This window comes from Saccostrea echinata, unplaced genomic scaffold (genome assembly GCF_033153115.1).
Source record: "Saccostrea echinata isolate AGI-Se365-2 ecotype Australia unplaced genomic scaffold, CSIRO_AGI_Sech_v1 ptg000001l, whole genome shotgun sequence".
NCBI lineage: Eukaryota > Metazoa > Mollusca > Bivalvia > Ostreida > Ostreidae > Saccostrea > Saccostrea echinata.
Window position 1 is genome coordinate 30,792,022 of NW_026889750.1, and position 20,758 is coordinate 30,812,779.

Sequence of the window (20,758 nt, forward strand, 5' to 3'; positions counted from 1 at the left end):
TAGTATTTTTTCGTCGACATTCAATGTTTTCTGATTATCAGTACAACACTACCTGGAGCTTGAAAAGTTTTGAGACGGGGCGTTTTCAGTCAGTCGGTCGGGAGAGGGCAAACAATTTTTTAAAGATGGCCTAATGCAGACATATTTACCTGTACTCTAGTAATAATATGCATTTGCTGAACAAATATGAAACAGTCATTACTCCTTACTGATCCATTTGATGTCATTTCTTTATCAACTCCAACTAGTCTGACATAATGTACAGAAGAATTATTTGATGAGCACACAATTAAAATATCCACTAACCTACTGGCAAAACTCTGAAAATTTCCATCAAAGACTTCTGCCCCTTGTCTAGTCAAGGCAGAGAGCACCTGTACCGTGTGGTAGGTAGAGGATTCTGACTGTCGAAGGGAGGTATCCATCAGCAGACTCACCAAATCCTGTCAAGGCATTAACAACTATCATATACTATACAATAACACGCACCTGTTTGTAAGATTTTAAATGTAGATAATAGAATTTTGAAAACCCTGTTGAATTAGTGTTTAAGAAACGAAAAAGAAGTGCAAATGAGTAAAGAACAAGAGACTTCCAAAGAAGGCAGAGAATTTTTCTTTAAGTTAACAGCAAGGAAAAGCATCAGTTAAGTTTTCAAATACAGAACATACATGTATATACCTACATATTTTAAAAATAAAATCTGTGACTAGTGTGGGTCTAAATACATGTATATATGCTTTACGTGTACATGTACCTGTATGACTGACAGATGAATACATACCTGTAGGACTGACAGATACAATTTGTTTAGTTTATTCATTTCTTGAGGAGACAGGTTTTCTTCATCATCACTGTCATCCTGGAATTCCTGTTTATTTAAAAGCAAAATAAATATAATTTTTGTTCTTACTGTAAAAGTGCATACAAGTTTACTTAGCATGTATAAACTGTCATAAAGGTTTTTGCGACATTTTTTTTTAAAAAAAAAATTGTTCTAAAATTGACGTTTTGTGTGTTACAATCCAAATACATGTAATTTGAACACTGTTTGGCATGTACCTCTATACTGCCAGCAGAGTCTCTAGACCTCCGTGTTTTGTTTGCTTTGTTTTTCTTCCTCTTCTGACTGCAAGCAGGTGATACACTTTTCTTTCTTTTCCCCGTCCCTAAGTGTGAAAGGTACTCTGCTCTTGCAATGACTTGTTAATAATTACAGTATCTAATTTTGATGAAAATGAATTGTTTAAGAGTAAAATTAAAATACGTGTGTAGTACCTTGTGTCTTCAATTGTTTTAAAATATCCACACATTTCTCAAACAAAACTGGGTGGAATATTTTGAATGCTGTACTTCCTACAAAGATAGGAAATCAGAAGGAAATTACAAGAGGAAAAAGAAACTGCAGAGGAAAAAGAAACTGGTAACTGTGTATCATGTAAGACAATTAAATGGTGAGAAAATCTTATTGTTTAAAATTTCAAACCTGGAATTGTCAGCAGCTTAAAATAATTGCATGACGACAGTAAAGCAGCCTCTCTTTGTTGAATACTTGATCCTTTCTACAAATTGAACAGGAATACAGATTAATACCAAGTTCACATTAAATGTAACAATATTTCATCTTTGGATGATATTTGTCATTTCAACCAATCTTCTTAGCATATGGCAAACTGCAATTTAATACACAATCCATATAAATTAAGATCATCAATATCTTAAGACCGCGGAACATTAACTGGCAAAATTGGAAATATGCAGCTTACGTCATTTCCATATGTCGCAGTCAAACACTTGAGGATATACAATGAAATGGGCGGGTACAATTTGACACAGACGTCTGCGAAAACATTGGATTGAAATTGCAATTCGAAATTCATTTTCAATCCACCTGAGCTATTTTTCGCAAAGTTATAATTGTATGATCGAAACGACAAATACGCAATTTCAGTTCCCAAATACGTATAGTTTGAAATTATTGTATAACAATTTTGAGGACACACAAAAGTTGGGACGGCCATTTGATTTTAGAAGGGGGGGGGGGGGGGAGCTTGCAATTTTTGTCCAATCAGATTATTTATGGCTATGCCTCACATAAAAGAATTTATTTATTATTTGTAGGATGACAAAAGACATTATTTATTTTCTTCTTCACTGAAAAAAATTGAAATTCAATTTCAATCCACCTGAACTGTTTCCAAGCCTTAAGCGTGAATTATGATCCAAAAGACAAATAAATTCAATTCCCAAATACATGTTTCTGAAATTCATATTTATATGAGTTTTTTAGCCTATAATTTTAAGGGCACGTCAAAGTCATAGAAGACAGAGAATATTTTTTTCAGGGGACGGCCATTTGATTCTAGAAGGGGGGGGGGGGGGCTGTCAAAAATTGTCGAGTCAGATCATGCCTTCACATGAAGAATATATTTATTTCTAGGATGACAAGAGATTTTATTTTTTAGTTTTTTGTTCTCTGAAAAATGTTTGACAAACAAAAACAGGGAGGGGATGTCCAAACTAGAAGAAAACTTTCTTATTCCTTTCCAAGATCGTTCAGCCTCCTTCACCCCCCACCCCCTCCCCGACCCCACATACACATACCAAACAGAAATCAAATATTTGTCTCTTTATATTTCTTTAAAAACATGGGATAGAAATTCTGATTTATATATATTTCAACTTATTTGTCTTCTAGGTCAATCAGTAACACCGTGCGTTCTAGCGTAGCTGAGATGGATTGAAAATAAATTTCAAACTAGAATTTCAATCCAATGTTTTCTCGGACATCCGTGTCGAATTGTACCCGCCCATTTCATTGTCTATCATTAAATGTTTTGACTGTAACAGATGGAAATGACGTAAGATGCATATTTCCAATTTTGCCAGTTAATGTTCCGCGGTCTTAAACATAATGCTGAAAGTAATATACTTTACCTTAGTTCCATTTTCCACTAAATATGCCAAGAGTGCTATCAAGTTTTTATGAGAAAAGTCATTCTCCACTAATACCATCCAGAAACCTTAAAGTAAATATCATTAACAGTGTAAGAGAAGTTCAATGTATCAAGATCAGGTTTCGACACTCGTTAAAATTTGGACTCGCCATTTGGGCAACCTTGGTACTGATTTCAGGTTGCCCGAATGAATTTCAGGTCGCCCAAACAAAATATCAAATAAAACAAAAATGTGCAATTGTTTAAAATTTGTTAAGATAACAGAAGTTGTGCTTTTGTATTACAAAATGTAAACCAGGCATTTTTGGAATGCCAAAAGCTGTCTTCCAGTATTTTATCAAACAAAGAAAACAGCCAATAAATATTAATAAGCAGAATCAGAATCCTAGTTTGGCTTTAAAAAATTATGTTTGTTTCATGTAATATTCCCAATAAATCAAGGGTTGGTAGGTTGGGGATTTTTTTTTGTGCTAATGTACAATCTCACCTCACATATTGACACAAAATAAATTTTCTAGTTTAAAACATTCCATTCATTTTCACATACCATAAAGGCCTAAATAAATGGGGTCAAACATCCCTGGACTGAATTATCCAGGTGTGAAGTTTACAGTGGACACCCAACATGGCTGTCTAGCAGCAGAAAACGATCATCAGAAAGTTGTGGAGGAAATGCTAGATGTTACAATAATGATCATTATTCTTTATGGTGATTGTTGATAGGTTGACATATTTTATATCTCAAATAAAACTTAATTTAACACTTTTGGTAAAAATTACATCAGCTGATTGATCAAACACAGATTTGGCAGAAAGAAAAATCCACGCAGCTGCTATTTAAATGGGTCGGTCGGGTTTCAGGAAACAATGTTTTCAAGGCCTTATAAAGATTAAACAACATTATTGAATATTCCCAACTCGTCCCAGGTCGTCATTTGGGCGAGCCAGACTGAAAATCAGGTCGTCCAAAATCATTCTGGGATGGAAATGACGAGGTGACGAGCATGAATGTCGAACCCTGCAAGATGGTTATTATTTGTTGCTTGTACATCTTTGTACTTTATGAATGTCACACATTTATTAAATACAGCAAAGTATCAGGGACAAAAAATTTTGAAATATTACAAAGGTTATTCCTTTTAGCTGATAAGTTCATTAAACAATTTAAAACTACAAGGAGTGAAAATCACTTCACTGTAAGCACATTTTTTTTAATAAAAGTATGATTACTATGACCATGTTATTCTGTTTACATATGCGTCTACAATATTTCAAAGAAAATCAGTGGATATGTTGTATAAACAAGCTTTTACCTTCCCCTTCTTGTCCTTCTTTATTGTCAATCCAATCATCCATGACAGACAAAAGGGGATACAGGTTTTGTACATGGTATTCATTCTCCAAGATATCAGACTCCACTAAAGGTTCCAATCCAGGAAATTCTGCAAAGTCATTGTCCCAGCATGATTTTACCCACTCTGTAAAACAAAGAAGAAGCACAAATGTCACTCAACTTCACCAAGTTCACTCCCTTTATTGATGGAAATAGCTTGTTAGATAGTACCTAATGTGCTGATTTATTAATACATGTACTTGATGTACTGATCCAATGGAAATGTCTAGGTAATATTCTTTATCTGTAATCCTTAGAAAGACCAATAAGTATATTTTATACTTCAAATTTCAAATCATATGTATACATAAACACAGGGCTAGAAATAATTTTTTTCGCTGGTCATGGTCTATCAACTTAACTTTATACTTGTGACCAGAGTATTGAGTTGGTGAGAGAGCCCAAATACTCAATCGACGCTGTGTGGAAAGGTTGCTATGTACAGCTAATGTATGGGATGCAGTTATATTGAGAAGGTAGCGGATCAAAAATTCTAGTTTTAATTTATTAGATTTTGCTTTCATAAACATAATGCATACCTACTACACCAAGACATAACTGCTTATTTCATACACCACTGACCATTTCACTACTAACATGATTAATGGAAAGTTGATGGATTCTCTATGAAACAAGAAAATAATTCTGGTGTCCGTGATATTAAGACTTTTAACCATTCCTCAACCACATCAGACAAAAACACAATTGTAATACCTTCTCCTAAACTTTGCAGGGAAAATGCCGACAGAGCTTCTATTGTTTTTGTAAGACTCGCCATCACCCAGATCTCCGATCAAAATTCAAAATATACAGCGACAACCTGAATCAGTTTTCAATTTCCCCGCGCCATTCCTTCACTTCCGGTTTTGGTCAATTTATTATGTCGTTCGCCAATAAAGTCGACGGAATCCAGTCAAACCATTCTCTATCCAGAGTTGCCGTTCCCGCTACGCTCCCACATGGTAGCGTAGCGGTAGACAAATCTAGATAGAGAATGCAGTCAAACTTTATTCTGATATCGATTTTTTTTGAGAGAACTCTTGATATAAACTTGCAAAACAAAGTGGTACGTATAGATATGATTCTACATCAAGAAACGAAAGATAAATACTTACAATATACTGGTGTGATTGATGATGAAATTCATTTCCTTTTCAATGTAAATTTTATTCTAAATATTCTAATTCTAAGCTAAGAAACACCAACCTCAGAAATATTTATATTTGTAATATAATCAAAAAAAAAAAAAAAAAAAAAAAAAAAAAAAATATATATATATATATATATATATATATATATATATATATATATATATATATATATATATATATATATATATATATATATATATATATATATATATATATATATATATATATATATATTAATCTGGACAATGAAAGATACATGTTACATGTACAAGTATATCTAAACCTGCAGTGATATTTTAAAATAAGTCTTAAAAATTGATGTGAAATTTATTAAAGACTGTTTTGACCTTGACTTTAAAGTTTACCTACTTCTCAAAAAAAAAAAAAAAATAATAATAATAATTATAATATTGCTTATATAACTTTTAAATGAGAGAAGATAGGGCGTTCATCTTTGACAAGTGCATTACCTGCGACAAAAGTTTCCGAATGTGCAATTATATTTGAACCTTTCACCTTGAAGTTTGTCCTGATGTTCAAAAGTTTTATCAATGTTGCCGACTTTTGAAGGAGAAAAGAAAGGGCATTCATATTTTTGACATGTGCATTCCTGTGAGAAGATTTCTAACTGTACTTTGATTTTTTTTAACTACATATGACCTTCACCTTGAAGTTCGACCTAATTTTCAAAAAAAAAGAAAAAGAAAATTAACAATGCTGATAACTTTTGAATGAGAGGATAGGGCATTTATATTTGACACATGCATGACCTGTTTCAAGACCTTTCCAAAGGATCTCTTGACCTTGACCTTAAAGTTTAACCTACAGGACCTTCTTTAAAAAAAATGTTTGGTGCCCTCTCCTGACCGACTGGCTGAAAAAGGCCCTACTCAAAACTTTTTTAACCTCCAGAAATCAATTTTTTAATGCATTCCGGAAAATATATTTTGAAAATTCAGGATTGACGTTGAAATTTTCCAGAAAAAAAATTCCCCACCTACCTACCTACCCAAATTTTTTTCATCCTGGGTCGGGAGAGGGCAAGCAAACATTATTTTAAAGTCAGCCCAGTCTTTTTCCATTTTTTTTTTTACATTGGTAATAACTTTTGAATGAGAGAAGATAGGGTTTTCATGTTTTACATGTACATTACTTACGACAACACCTTTCATTAAGGTATATCACATCACTTTATTACCTTGACCTAGAAGTTTAGCCTACTTATAAAAAAATAACTTTGACCATAACTTTTACTCCAGAAGAGACAGGGCTTTCATATTTTTTCACATGTTTTCATTGCTTGTGATAAGACCTTTCGGATTGTATTATGATATTTGACCTCTTGATCTTGAAGTTTGATGCAGTTTTGAGAATTTTTAATCTTTGCATTATTTTTATTAATTCAATAATTTATAGCTTTTTTATATGATAGACTGACAAGACAGGTCAGACAAACAAGAAAGTTACAAGATGCCATAAATAATTGCATCATAGCCACCAAGACACCAAAAGCGGAGGACCACAGATCTTTGAATTTACTTGATTCATCAATTTAATTCAGCAACTCTCGGATCGATAGACTAAAGCCAAAATGATCTAAACAATTTCCCCATGCTGTGACTTCCATTTGGATTTTTTTCACAGATAAAAATGATGGAGAAACACCATTCGACAGGAAGGAAATGATCAAAATACTGCTACTAAAATATTAAAACTTCAGGCATTAATTAAGAGATCTATTAAATCAGCGGCCTTACAATCATTGCGCGTACTGTAGTTTAGAAATGTTTCGTAGACATGAATTCATTTTCCATGAAATCTCTGTCATTACTCTACATCGTCGTTTTCTGACTTCATCATGAACGTTAATATAAAACATGTAGTGATTATTATCATATAGAAAGATTTTGTTGATAATCCAATGTTAATCTTTTATTTATTTATCTATTAAATTTATTTATTTGATTGATTGATTTATTGATTGATCATCAATTTATTTATTTATTTTTGGAAACAAAATCTATTAATAAAATAAATTTTACTCGTTGGGTATAAATATTATATATATATATATATATATATATATATATATATATATATATATATATATATATATATATATATATATATATATATATATATATATATATATATATATATATATATATATATAATATAACTTTTTATCCTTTTTCTCCTGATATAAACTTTTTTGAGCAAATGAGATCCTATCAAATTATGAACCAAGCAGTATATGAAACGTATGGAGATAACGAACAGAATTCAAGCTCAAAAGACCATTAAACAATACAAATTTTGGAGCAGAGCAAACACGGACCTCTAAAACATCAGAGGTGGGTCAGGTGCCATGGAGGAGTGAGCATCCCCTGCCGACCGGTCAAACCCGCCGTGTGCTCCTTGTCATGATCGGGAAATAACGGAAAAATCCGTCGACAATTCAGTGTGTAAATAATGGCCTAACAATTAGTATGAAAAACGTCAGTCAGCATTTGACTTAATGATAAATTGTATTTGCTGACAAGGTCATTGTATCGACCATAAAACTTACGAAATGACGACTTTAAACAAGACTGCTGATATTCTTGTTTCATCAACTTGTTTGTCAATAACTTACCTCGTTTTAGAAATTGTTCATACTTAGAGCATGCTCTTGCGTATCGCATCAACTGAGAGATATAAACCCCGTATGCAGGTGATGAAGGTATATTGCTGCATAAGTAAGGGAAGTTGACGATTGAAAAGTTAAAGTCAACACGTTTATCATAAAGCTTGGTTGTTAGATTACCATTACCATTTTCTGGTAAAATATCCAAATATGAAACAGATGTGTCAGACTCTTTGGTATCTTTTTTTTCAAGCTTACCTGGATATATCATATCGACATAAGAATGGAAATAAACATTGTTAATTGACAATCCGTCGTCGACATATCTAAATGTCGAGTTGAAGGCCACAACAAGTGTTTTCTTTTCATGTTTTGAACAAATTCTGCTTCATATGAATACAAATATAAGTCTGCTAATAACGGGGCGCGATTGGTACCCATGGGAATTCCAATAGAATATTGCAAGACCTGGTCTCCAAAAACCACATAAATATTGTCAATCAGAAACTCAGTCATCTTTTAAATATCAACTTCAGAGTACTTGTGTGTACAATCAGAATGTTTTTTAACAAAATAATTTTGTAAATAACCAATTACAAGGTAAGTAAAGAAAGAGTGCACTTTAGTACGTCATTTGGAACCTTTTCGGCTACCCATTTTAAGCTTTACATTTACAATATATCGCTTAATTAATCTATGATTATTGTGCAAGTATATTCTTTAGATATTTATTCCTTGAATTTTTTGTCATACATATTTCTATAATTACAGACAATGTCATTGAAAAGAACATGTAGAAGCCTTAAATTCCGGAAATTTGAACGGGACCACTTTCGTATTTAAGGTATCCGCAAATAGGCGGAGACATTTAAATCGCATGGATATGGAATGTAAACATTAGCACATATGATTTTTTTTTTCGCACTGCGAATTTAAATGGAGAAGAGAGAGATTGTGTAGTTTCATGGTGCACAAATAATAAGTGATTCTAGTGTTTAGGGATGGGGAAGATGTTTCGCCCTGCAGACCATTATACAGAGGCGACATGAGCCTGTACATGTACTTACTAATCACACTGTCAATACCAGAATTCTTTCAAAACACCCCTAATGAAAAAATACAAAGTAAAATAAGAGACATATAATCTTCAAACCCTATTAAAATTTGCTCAAAAATCTTCCATAGTACGATAGATACTGTCACAATAGAAACACAATGAAATGTTCAATGAAAGCCTTAGCGTATCGAACAGTGGAATGTCACGTGAGTAAAGTGATTATAATATCAATCATTGACACTCGGTGAACTGTTAATTTAGTGGTTAATTCGACCGTAGTTTGGAGACTTTTTCAAAAAATTAGATATGAGCCGCAATTTGTCCAACATTGTCCTTTGGATATGTTGAAGTTTAAATTAAAATACACATTCTGTGCAAATGAGAACAATGGACATTTGCGGCTCGATGTAAACAATGTCGTTGAAAACTGGTATGCATATGAATAACAATAGAAATGTGACAAAACTGTTAGACCCCCGTCTCAAAAGCTAGTGTCGCTCGGCATTATTTAATACTTTCATGTAATATAATATACCAAAACCTGCTCTTAAGACATTGTTTAATACCTATAAAACATAAAGTTTATAAACCTTGGAATTTTATTTTGCGCAAAACACCGGGACCCAACTCTCATAGCATCTGATTTACACTATTTCTCGAATAAGTTGTTGCACAGTACTCCTGAAGTTTCTCCTTCACTACTGTTAATATCTTAGTGAGGAGTAAAGAAAGAGGCTTGGTAGAACATTTAATTACTGGAACCCGATATGTATCTTTTTTAGGATTTTTATGAAATTTCGGAATCCAATATAGATATGGTAATTCAAATTCATGTTGGTTGTTGGGAATATTAAAAACATTCAAAACTGACATATGATTTTGAAGAATTTCCTCCTTAGAAAGGGAGCTCTGGCTATAAGTTGGATTACCACTTGTATATTCTGCGCTTATAATCTTCCAAACCTTGAATGTTGTCAGCTTGAAGCAAGTTTTATTTGTATACATTAACAGAATTAAACTTTATGCTTCCATTCCCTTTGATCTTGTTTGAATAACATTGAATAGGTTCAAAACTCAGCCTTAGATCAGCAGTACCCCTAGGAGCTCAAAAGCTTTTTCCATTCCAGTGTATGTGAATTTCCCTCTACCAGTAATCCACGTGACCGCGTTAAAATGTCCATAAATCAAAAAAAGACAACATTTCGTAAGCTACTATCTCTCCAAATGCCAAATCTCCATGTTATCGACTCCAAAAGTTGTAGACAAAGGAACTATACAGGTATTTGAAAACCTTGGTTCTTCGATTCAGTTACTTATTTGTATTCTCCGTTAATTCAAACGCTTGTAATACTACCGTATACTGTTTTCAAAACTTTTTTGATGTGAAACGTTAGTCACAGAATTGGTTTGAATCCGGAAATTCAATTTAGAGCAACAGAATTCACCATGTAAGGTGTATTGATAGAATCGTGCTACATGTGATTTCATTTGTTACCTTAGTCGGAAAGTGTTTTCTAAGTTATATTATAAATCAAAAATCAGTGTTATAAACTAAACTTTTACAAATATTGAAATTTCGAATCAAGAAACTAGATTTACTGATTTCAAAATGCATATAAAACTGTAATTAAAACAAAACATTGAGAATTTATTTCATAAATGTTGTTTTAAATAACATACAAATAAGCTTTTTAAGCAATATTAATTATCAAAATGTTTTTTCTTCAATTCACTCAACATAGATACCGGTCTATGGTAACTTAAGTAACATTGTGATATTTGGAGTTCCTGAAAATGTTGTGAAAAAGCACTTAGTTCCAATTGACTCGATCTCGTAAAAAAACACAAGCAAGTCAATATGGGTAAACAAAGCAAGGTTTCAGAATGTTGAACGTTTTTGCACTAAACTTATAATTTTTGTCTGTATTAAATTTTGGCATTGACATATTCGTTGTCTCCCAATTCCATTTTAAAATTGGCATAACTTTATTGGTTATTTGAATTCATGGTCTTCTAAGGAGGCCGCTAAATCTAGAGAAGGTAGTTGCTTTGTAAAACCGTCCTTTCCTGTCAGGAAATAAGTTGGCACTGTTCCTATGCCCTAAAATAAAATAAAAAAGAAATATAAATTTTACTTCGAAGTCGCTGATCAGAATGTTGGACTAAACTCTTCTGATCTAATTTTTTCCTTTACAGAAAAGTTTGCGGAAACATGAGAGACCTTCATTGTAATTTCACCACGATAAGCTAGATGAAATCCTCCAAGTTTCTCCAAGATATCCCGACAGGGTTGACTTACATGGATGCGAAGAGCTGAAAATCAAATAACTTCAAAGACTACATTTTTTTTATATACACTTTTATTATAAGTTAAGGATTGTCATAGCATACGGTTAAGTGTAGGTATATGCTATAAAATTATAATCTTGAATCCTTGAGAAATGGTATGTCTGAATTTATGAATGTATGTATAGTGTTAAATATCTCACCTAATCCAGAGGACTCCATCCTGGCCGCGTGGTTGACTGTGTCCCCAAACAAACAATATCTCGGCATCTTAAGACCCACAACTCCCGCACACACCGGACCTGAAAAAGATAGATCGATGTAATATATATTTAAGCTCACGTGTTGTAGTCAACGTATTTAATAAAGAGAAGTGCTTTACTATACATACTGACCACAGCACTTATTTCGGTAAATAATATAATACAATGGGTTAAAAATTTTTTTTACCGAATCAAGTGCCTGTGATACTGACGCTACTACACTTTTATTGGTACAATTGTGAAGATTGTACTGCACTTTTATATCTTATAAATGCATCATATCAATGTGTAATAATTTTTTTAACCCATAGTATAATATTATTATTATACTATGTGTTAAAAAAAATTAAGATACCGAAACAAGTTCCTGTGCCTATCTCCTATAAGTCGATCTTATCCTACCATTTCAATGTGTCTCAATATTCTTACCGTTGTGTATCCCTATATTAATTACTGCTATTCATCCCTATCCTTAGTCCGAAATATCTGACGTTTTCCAGGCGTTCTTAAGGATTTTGTCATTTGACGTGCCGTTTTTCTGGCATGTCAAATATAAAAATCGTTAAAACAGCCCCTTAAACGTCAGATATTTCGGACTTTCCTATCCTATCCCCTAGGTCTCTAATCCTTGCCATGTTAATGTGTTTCTATATCCTTACCACTGTGTATCCCTATATCCTTACCACTGTGTATCCCTATTCTAAGTTGAAGCTGTCTTCCTGGGCGATGGCGTATCTCGAACGTCGTCACACAACTCAGAAGGTCCAAGGCCATAGTGGCTATCTCACTGGCATGACGTAAGCCGTTCTTAACAGGAAGTCCGCTTACCACCATGTACGCGTCACCAATTGTTTCTACCTGAATTGAAAATAAATATATGTATTTCAATCAACAATATTTTTAATTTACCTCATTTCACAAAGGGTCGCTTGAATGGATTTGTAAAATCATACCTTGTATACATCAAAATTTTCAATAATGGTGTCAAAACAGGTGTACAAGTCGTTTAAGAAATTCACAATCTAAAAAGAAAGGTAAAGACTAACTGTTTAACATAAAAATAGAAATTACGAAACATATCGTCTTAGAATATTGCAACTATACCGATTTTTATGACAAAATTTCAAAACATATATCCTTTTAATGTAAATACTAGACTAGTACCTCTATCGCAGTGCTCTCTGAGGCCAGTTTTGTAAACTGCACTATATCACTAAAGAAGATGGTGACACACTCAACACTCTCTGGATGGATTGGTTTTCCGTATTTTAAATCTTGAGCTATACTTCTGTAACCAATTTGTACAATTTGTACAATTTCTTGGAAAATATAAATGATGATCTATACAGTGCACCTTTTACTCAGTAAAGAAATTATTGTTTCTATGTTTGAGGATTAGTTGACACTTAATCTGACAGAAAATTAATTTAATGTATTGAAAAATAAATGGAATAAAATAAACATATTCCTACGATGGAAGCATGCGATGTAGGAGTTCATCTGTCTTTTTTTGTTCTTCCTCTAACTGGCGCGTGCGCTCTCCCACCAACTCTTCTAAATGATCGGCATACTTCTCCATCATATGCATCATCTGGTCTACTAAATTGGTTTTTCTTAAAATAAAAAAGGGAAAAGATTCGTCTATTTTTTTTTTTAAATTCGAATAAAATTTAGCGTTAAGTTTATATAAAAGATTTGAAATAGAACTAACCTTCCGTTGTTTGTCTGTTTTAAGACAGATAAAATTGTTGTAAAATTTGGGCGAAACATTGGAATTTCCTCCCAACACATCCTCATTAATTCCACGATTTTACGATCAGCTGCATTGACTGGAACTTTAGGTCTAAAAGGGGGCGATTCTATCATCCGCACCCTCTGTACAATCTCTATTATAAAATAATTCTACTATTTATAATGTACTATTCATATATTTTCATATCTTTCAAACAATGATATTGGATAAGTAAAGGTTGCTTTGATTGTATCTTCTACAGAAGAGCTTTATTTTACTTGCCAGATTAGACAAAACCTACCGTATGGCTCTAGTGTCTCGTTTTCGTAAGGTATGCAACGCAAGATAATTTCTTGTAGAATAATAGCAAACGCAAAGACATCCCCTTTTTGCGTTCCTTTAGGTGGTATGGACACCTGACGGAGTAGCTCTGGGGCAACCCAAAGTAATTCTGAAGAACCAAATATTAATATAAAAATTAGAATGTGTTCATATTTATCTGACCATATTTATATATTAGCAGAATAAAGAAGATGGGTGAACAAGGCGGGCGAAGTGCTTATAGTGCGACAAACATGAAGTGAAAAATAAAATCTCAATTATATAAAAATTTTCTTTGATATTTCATCTAGCATTAAAGTATATTTTATGCTAAATCTCTACAATTTACAAAAATCTCACAAAGACTGAAATTATTTGCCTACGAAATACCATACACACAATGAAGAGGACAAAAAGGATCATTTTCTCACACTTTAACAAAATTTTTCGATATGAGTGGGTCTTCGCTCCATTTTTTTGAAAGTTGATCCTAAAAGTTTGCATAAAAATATACATTTTTTGGTTTACAAAAACATGGAGAAAAGACCCACTATACCTTAAAAGTACACTTTTATGACAAAGCATTCGCATCTTTCCGAGAAATACTTGAAGTCCATTAAGTCAAGGGTCATATCACAAACATGATTTAAATGCCACTATTCGTCAGGAGCTGCGTGGCGTAGTGGTTAGCGTGTTAGTCTCAGAACAATACGATACTCCGGATTTTTATTGATAGGGGTTCGAATCCCACGAATACCATTTTATTTTTTTTAATAAAAGAATAATTTTTTCCGAGATCTTTTTTCTCAGGAAAGTTTTGTTAATCATAATTTCATAAATTTCAATAATGAGAACTTTATTTTAAATACTTAATTCACAAATTGAATATGATTTTATCAATATCTGAAGCTATAGGCATTCTGCACGCCTTGTTCACCCATCTTCTTAAGACTTTCAAGTAAATAATATAATAATTAGGGAAATAATTGAAATAATTAGGGAAAAGTTGTATAAACTATAATCCTTACTAAAATTTTCTGAATTTTTTGCATTATCACAGGTTTTCGCGCCATCACAGAAATTTGGCATCGGTAAATCTCCCACTTTACACATCCATCGAGAGTCAACATAGACATTACTAGACCGAAGTTTACCATGGGACTCCAGTACTGAATCATGAATGTACGCCATACCCTGTAAATCACAAGTGTTGAAAGATACGATATTTTATGATCACAATCGTCAATATTTCATAACAATATATGCAGTGGCATAACAAACCATTTATTCTTATTTGACACTAAAATTAAATGATAAATTTTTCATTTCCAAAAAGAAATTTGTGTTCTTTATACCATGTACATTGTAACAAACAAATACATGTAAAAATCGACGTCGACAGTTTTGGACAAAATCCCCTCATACGAGTCCTTTTTGGCACATATGTACAATGGACATGCGCCTAAGTTATATGGGGTAATGAATAGGGTATATAAGCAAGTCTATGTATAAGTTAAGTTCCCTTAATCGTCACAAAATGACCCTTAGATTAGCTAAACTAAAACGCTTTTTATATTTTCTTCGCTTAGAAAGTGAACAAATTTCGATATATTTGCTTTAGACTGTTAGACTTGTATATTATAAACTTGACTGTATTTTTTAAAGCTTTTTCATCTCTATTTGGAATCAAAAAAAGAATTCGTAAAGTAAGGAAGTACCTTTGCAATGTCCGAAGCAAAGGAAAGTTTAAAAATCCAATCCAGCTTTATGTTGGTATTAGACAGAACATCTAGTAAGCTTCCCTTGTTATAGTAAGTACTAACAATATATATATTCATAGGATCCACGCAAGCTCCAATCAAAGTAAAAACATTGTTGTGTTTTAACCCTCGGATCTGAAATTGTCAAAAATAATGCAAAAAATAAATCTTTCAAATTCTAATAAATTAATACTTTCGCCAAATATGAACATCAAGCTCTAGAAAATCTCAAGGTTGTGTACTTTCGTCTTTGAGATTAATTCTTGATGTCAGATCTTTATCTTATCTAATGAGGACTTCTTTGTAACTGAAAACTCGCTAAGAATCTACGATTATGAAACAACCTAAAGAAATCAGATTTCAAATTAATTTTTTGAAGATACCTGATTAATTTCTTGGATTACAGACGTTGTAATGGCCACAAAAGCTTTGTTGACGAATTTAATGGCTACCATGGAGCCTTGGTAGTTCGCGGTTTTAGTAAATATCTGGAGGGTGGCAGACATTTCCGTTTTGCCGCTTATTGATCGGGATCTGCTTCTTGTATCGTTCAGAAAAGAAGACTGAAATAAAAGTCATGAGCATTTTACTTAACAATGAGCATTATCAGAATATGTGCAACACTATAAACCTGGATATGGTATGGTGGAAATAAAGTGTTGTTTACCTTGCTACACACACTATGGAATACTTTGCCAGAGCTTGTGTCTAAATCAGAAAATGATATCTTCCATTGCATGTTTTCCATTTCCTCTTTCAGTAATCTCTTTCTACAACATATTAAGACGGAGATTTTAACAAAAGGTACCTGAGGTATCGAAACTCCTTTGAGGAAACCTCAAAGTGTAATAAGAAATTCACGAAAATTTACAAATGTTATGGTAATGAAAGTGTATGTTGCAAAACGGACAATTAATGACTTAAACCTTTAGAATTTACTTAAAAATTCTTCATACATGTAATTGTGAAAAAATGATAATTACTTGCGCATATGGAAGAATATAACAACAAATGTTACAAAGAGCAGCACGACCAGGGCAGCCATGGCAGATACGGAGGCAATAAGATCTGTAACAGGAGGTGATAGAAACCGAGAATTAATTAAAAAAAATAAAAATTTCATTGGAGTTAAAGTTGGTATCAGAAAATACAAACTGAGAGAGAGAAAGGGAAAGACAGAGATCTTACATGTGTTAGACTGGACTTTTACACAGAATTCGCCGTTCCACCCACAATTAGGTCTCCCCAGAGGCTGAATTGTAGTACCCCCGGGCCAGTGAATGGTTCCATTCGTAAAAAATCTTGTTGTTGTGCTATTAAAATTCTGTTATTAATTTTCTGAAGGAATATCATAAGTCTATGCAATACGTTTATCGTGTTTGATAAAAGCATACATTTAAAATAAAAAAATAACCAATTAATGGCCATTGACAAACTTATCTATTGTTGCTGTGTAAACTATGTAACATTAAAAGCAAACACTTTGTTCTTTGAAAGAAGATGGGCGAACAAGACGAGCTCAATGCCTACAGTGCGACAAAAATGAATGTGAAAACTTAAATCTCAATTACAACAAAATTTTCTTTGTTATTTCATCTAACATTAAAGTATACTTTATGTAAAATCTCTACAATCTGCAAAAATCTCCCAAAGATTGAATTTATTTGCCTATAAATAGCATGCACACACAAAAGAGCTAGGGCAAAAAGGATCGATCATTTTCTCATACTATAACACAATTTTTTGATATGAGTTGGTCTTCGCTCCTTTTTTTTCTTTTATCATTAAAGTTTGCGTAAAGTTTTGGTTAACAAAAACGTGGAGCAAAGACCCACTATACCTTAAAAATACACTTTTATGACACAACATATGCATTTTTTCCGAGAAAAACTTGAAGTCCATTTAGTCAAAGGTCATATCACAAGAATGATTTAAATGCCAATATTTTTCAGGAATTGTTTAGCGTACTGGTTAGCATGCTAGTCTCAGAGGAAAATGATACTTAGAATTCTTACTGCTAGGATCCGAATCACACGAGTACCAGATTATTATTTTTTTTATTAACAGAATAATTTTGGCCGAGAAAATTTTCCTCAGAAAAGTTTTGTTTATCATAATTTCATAAATTTCAATAATGAGAAATACACTCTAAATAATAAATTCACAAATTGAACATCATTTTTATATATCTGAAGCTATAGGTATTCTACACGTTCACCAATCTCCTGTTGTCTTTTCAATATACATTTTAAATTAAAATGGCTTATCGTTTGTTTCCACAGTTTTGAATGTTGTGCATGGCTCCCTGAGTCTTCCTGAGAAAAAAAATTGTGAATAGTCTACCAACGTTAAGAAGGGTAAAAGCAATTTCAGTACAGGAGAGCTAGCAGTGTCAATGCTATCTAGATATACATAAAAAATTGGTCTAAATATCTATATATATATATTTTTTTTTTAAAGGGGGGGATTACCTCGGTATACACAAAAAAGATAGACATATTATTATTGATATAAAATCAACAGATCCACCCATTAAAACTTTACTTCATCTATTTGATCATATGATCAAACCTATACCTACCTATGGGTCAGAAATATGGGGTGTATTGTCAACATCAATGCAAAGAAAAGATAAATGCCTATATGAAACATTTAAAGATTGGGAGATTGAAAATCTTCATATGAAATTTTGTAAATTTATCATTGGATCAGGGAAAAAAAGTACCAATATTGCAGTTCTATCAGAGCTGGGTAGACAACCAATTTTTTATTCTATTATTATAGCAATTATCTCTTACTGGCATAGACTTGAGAACATGAAAGAGAATTCTTTGTTATACAATGCATACAAAGAAAGTATGATCTTGGACAGTTGTAATATAAATAGTTGGTTTTCAAATGTAACACATCTACGTAAGAAAATGGGCATACTTTGGTCTAAATGTAAATCAATGAAACTAATAACTTTAAAGAAACAACTGAAAAAAATTATTAGAAAGGATTTCCTTCAATACTGGTTTATAAAAAGAGAAGAGGGCTGTCTGTCGGATAAACTTACAACATATTTCTTTGTAAAAAGAAGTTTTGAAATTGAAAAGTATTTATTTTTAAAAAATTTTGAACAAAGAAAAATTATATGTAAATTTAGAATAAGTGCACATATCTCAGAATTGAAAGTGGAAGATATGAAAAAAATGTAAACACAGAAGGACAGCAAACCACCCTTGCAAGAAATGAAAGGATTTGTAGAATGTGCGACATGAATTGTGTGGAAGATGAGATTCACTCACTGATTGAATGTCCATTATATAAACATGATGGACATGAATTTTTTGAGAATATTGCTAAAAATAATAAAAAATTTTATTGTTTAACGAATAAAGAAAAAATTTTGTGGATTATGTCTAATGAGAATGATATATTGCTTATCAAGTTGGGTAATTTTCTAATCAATATTTTTAAAATAAGAAATAGTGAATTATATAATGTTAAAAAGAACCAAATAAATGCAAAAGAGTAATAATATTAAATTATTAATACTCTAGGACAAATATACATGTTACAAATCTTTGTACGTTTGCTAATTTTATATATATATATATATATATATATATATATATATATATATATATATATATATATATATATATATATATATATATATATATATATATATATATATATATATATATATATATATATATTAAAGCATTTATTATTGGTAATCCCCATCTGCTATAATCATCATCATCTTCTTTAGTTAGTTTCTTTTCTTATCTCTTAATATCGACATGTTGTTACTATCAATTTTGAATTTCTTCTTGTGTATATAATTCTTTACTTGTATGCCCTGAGGGGCCCCAAATTGGGATCAATAAATCTTATCTTATCTTAATAAATCTTATCTTATTATTACCTATCAAATGACGCAATTTCAGTGAAGTCTTCATGGAAGATGCTGAATAGTGAAAAAGTCGTTTTTCTCGTACCATTCTCATCGGTTGTAAAACTTCCATATGGTGCTAGAATTTAGAAAGGAAATTATTTTACCCCTGTCTTTCTTGAGCTTTAGATTGAGACAAAGATTAAAATATCAGTGAACGTTGATTTACATATCACATTATTTCATGCATTTTAATGAAAATATTTATTCTTATTAATTCCACAAAGAATAAGAAATCGAGATGAAAAATATATTTCAGTTGTATCAAATAAATAATTTTAAAGTAGTAAATGTTTTAGCAACTGCAACTAAATACTAAATAATATCCATTGAATCTTACAATTTTAATCTATTAAAAAACCAACATACTTGTTAAGGTCACGTTTTGCATATTTTGTACTATAATCGACACGTTTTTCGAAGAATATCCATCTGCCAAAGCCTTGTCCAAAGCCTTAGCATACAAATATAAAGCGTCCGATAGAAGATGTAGTCCGATTCCATTCTAAATAATTCAATGAGAAATAAAAATCAATGAAAAGAGGAAAAATACACCAAAACAGCATAATGCTAATGAACGTGCATTGTTGGCATATATCTAAAATCTTATTTTCTTTTTCTAACAATTACTAGTATACCGTATACCAAGCAAGCCAATGCATAATAAGGAATAAAATAATGCTTTTTTTTTTAATTACGTGAAATTGATTTGAACATAGAATGTTTTCTGCAAAGCATGAAGCAAACGAAAGAAAATATGTACACATGTATTTCTTGAAATGAAATATACTTCAAACCAGACCAAAAAAAGCCAGATATTGTCACAAAATCGCCTTGCCCTGAAAAAAGATGCATTCTTAGGGAAAAAAAAAGAATAATGCAAGCTTTTTCGTGGTACTTTAAAAACAAATTGAACTAGATGCTGCCACAAGACAGTAATACCCGCATTTAAGTGTTTGCCTCTAAATGTGCACTAGCTCCCTTGTACCTGAACTTGGCTAGCGAAGAAGCCACAAACTTTATTCTAAAATTTACATAAAATTTGAATATATTCAATCATGTATTAAATTGAGCATAAAATACACCTTAGTTGAGCATATGAACATGGGGCTCTTTTGTTTCAAATAATAAATTCATCTCCAGTTTGATTTTAATAAAGATTAAAATTAATAATCAAGTAAATTCTGATTGTAAAAGAAGTTACAGGAAAAATGTTTTAAAGTAAATAAAGCAAAGGGGAAAAAGACAAATTAACCCAACTTGGAACTT

At 31.9% G+C, this 20,758-nt stretch overlaps 2 protein-coding genes across 2 annotated transcripts in view; both read right to left on the reverse strand.

Annotated features, from left to right (window-relative positions):
* The window catches only part of LOC133189322 (condensin-2 complex subunit D3-L-like), a 35,977-nt gene extending 30,807 nt beyond the window's left edge, over positions 1-5,170 (reverse strand). The window contains exons 1-8 of the mRNA XM_061324717.1: positions 5,065-5,170; positions 4,271-4,435; positions 2,938-3,023; positions 1,487-1,562; positions 1,279-1,356; positions 1,063-1,169; positions 785-871; positions 307-443 (exon numbers count right to left, since the gene is read on the reverse strand). Of these exons, the coding sequence (XP_061180701.1) occupies positions 307-443; positions 785-871; positions 1,063-1,169; positions 1,279-1,356; positions 1,487-1,562; positions 2,938-3,023; positions 4,271-4,435; positions 5,065-5,128 (800 nt within the window). The 5' untranslated portion in view covers positions 5,129-5,170. The remainder of the gene's footprint in view (positions 1-306; positions 444-784; positions 872-1,062; positions 1,170-1,278; positions 1,357-1,486; positions 1,563-2,937; positions 3,024-4,270; positions 4,436-5,064) is intronic.
* A 5,939-nt stretch (positions 5,171-11,109) lies between these two features.
* The window catches only part of LOC133178092 (atrial natriuretic peptide receptor 2-like), a 36,077-nt gene continuing 26,428 nt past the window's right edge, over positions 11,110-20,758 (reverse strand). The window contains exons 4-18 of the mRNA XM_061312856.1: positions 19,859-19,994; positions 16,530-16,614; positions 16,214-16,316; positions 15,930-16,109; positions 15,505-15,681; positions 14,815-14,980; positions 13,767-13,916; positions 13,445-13,619; positions 13,206-13,346; positions 12,898-13,021; positions 12,687-12,755; positions 12,417-12,591; positions 11,674-11,772; positions 11,406-11,497; positions 11,110-11,285 (exon numbers count right to left, since the gene is read on the reverse strand). Coding sequence (XP_061168840.1) covers positions 11,178-11,285; positions 11,406-11,497; positions 11,674-11,772; positions 12,417-12,591; positions 12,687-12,755; positions 12,898-13,021; positions 13,206-13,346; positions 13,445-13,619; positions 13,767-13,916; positions 14,815-14,980; positions 15,505-15,681; positions 15,930-16,109; positions 16,214-16,316; positions 16,530-16,614; positions 19,859-19,994 — 1,980 coding nt within the window. The 3' untranslated portion in view covers positions 11,110-11,177. The remainder of the gene's footprint in view (positions 11,286-11,405; positions 11,498-11,673; positions 11,773-12,416; positions 12,592-12,686; positions 12,756-12,897; positions 13,022-13,205; positions 13,347-13,444; positions 13,620-13,766; positions 13,917-14,814; positions 14,981-15,504; positions 15,682-15,929; positions 16,110-16,213; positions 16,317-16,529; positions 16,615-19,858; positions 19,995-20,758) is intronic.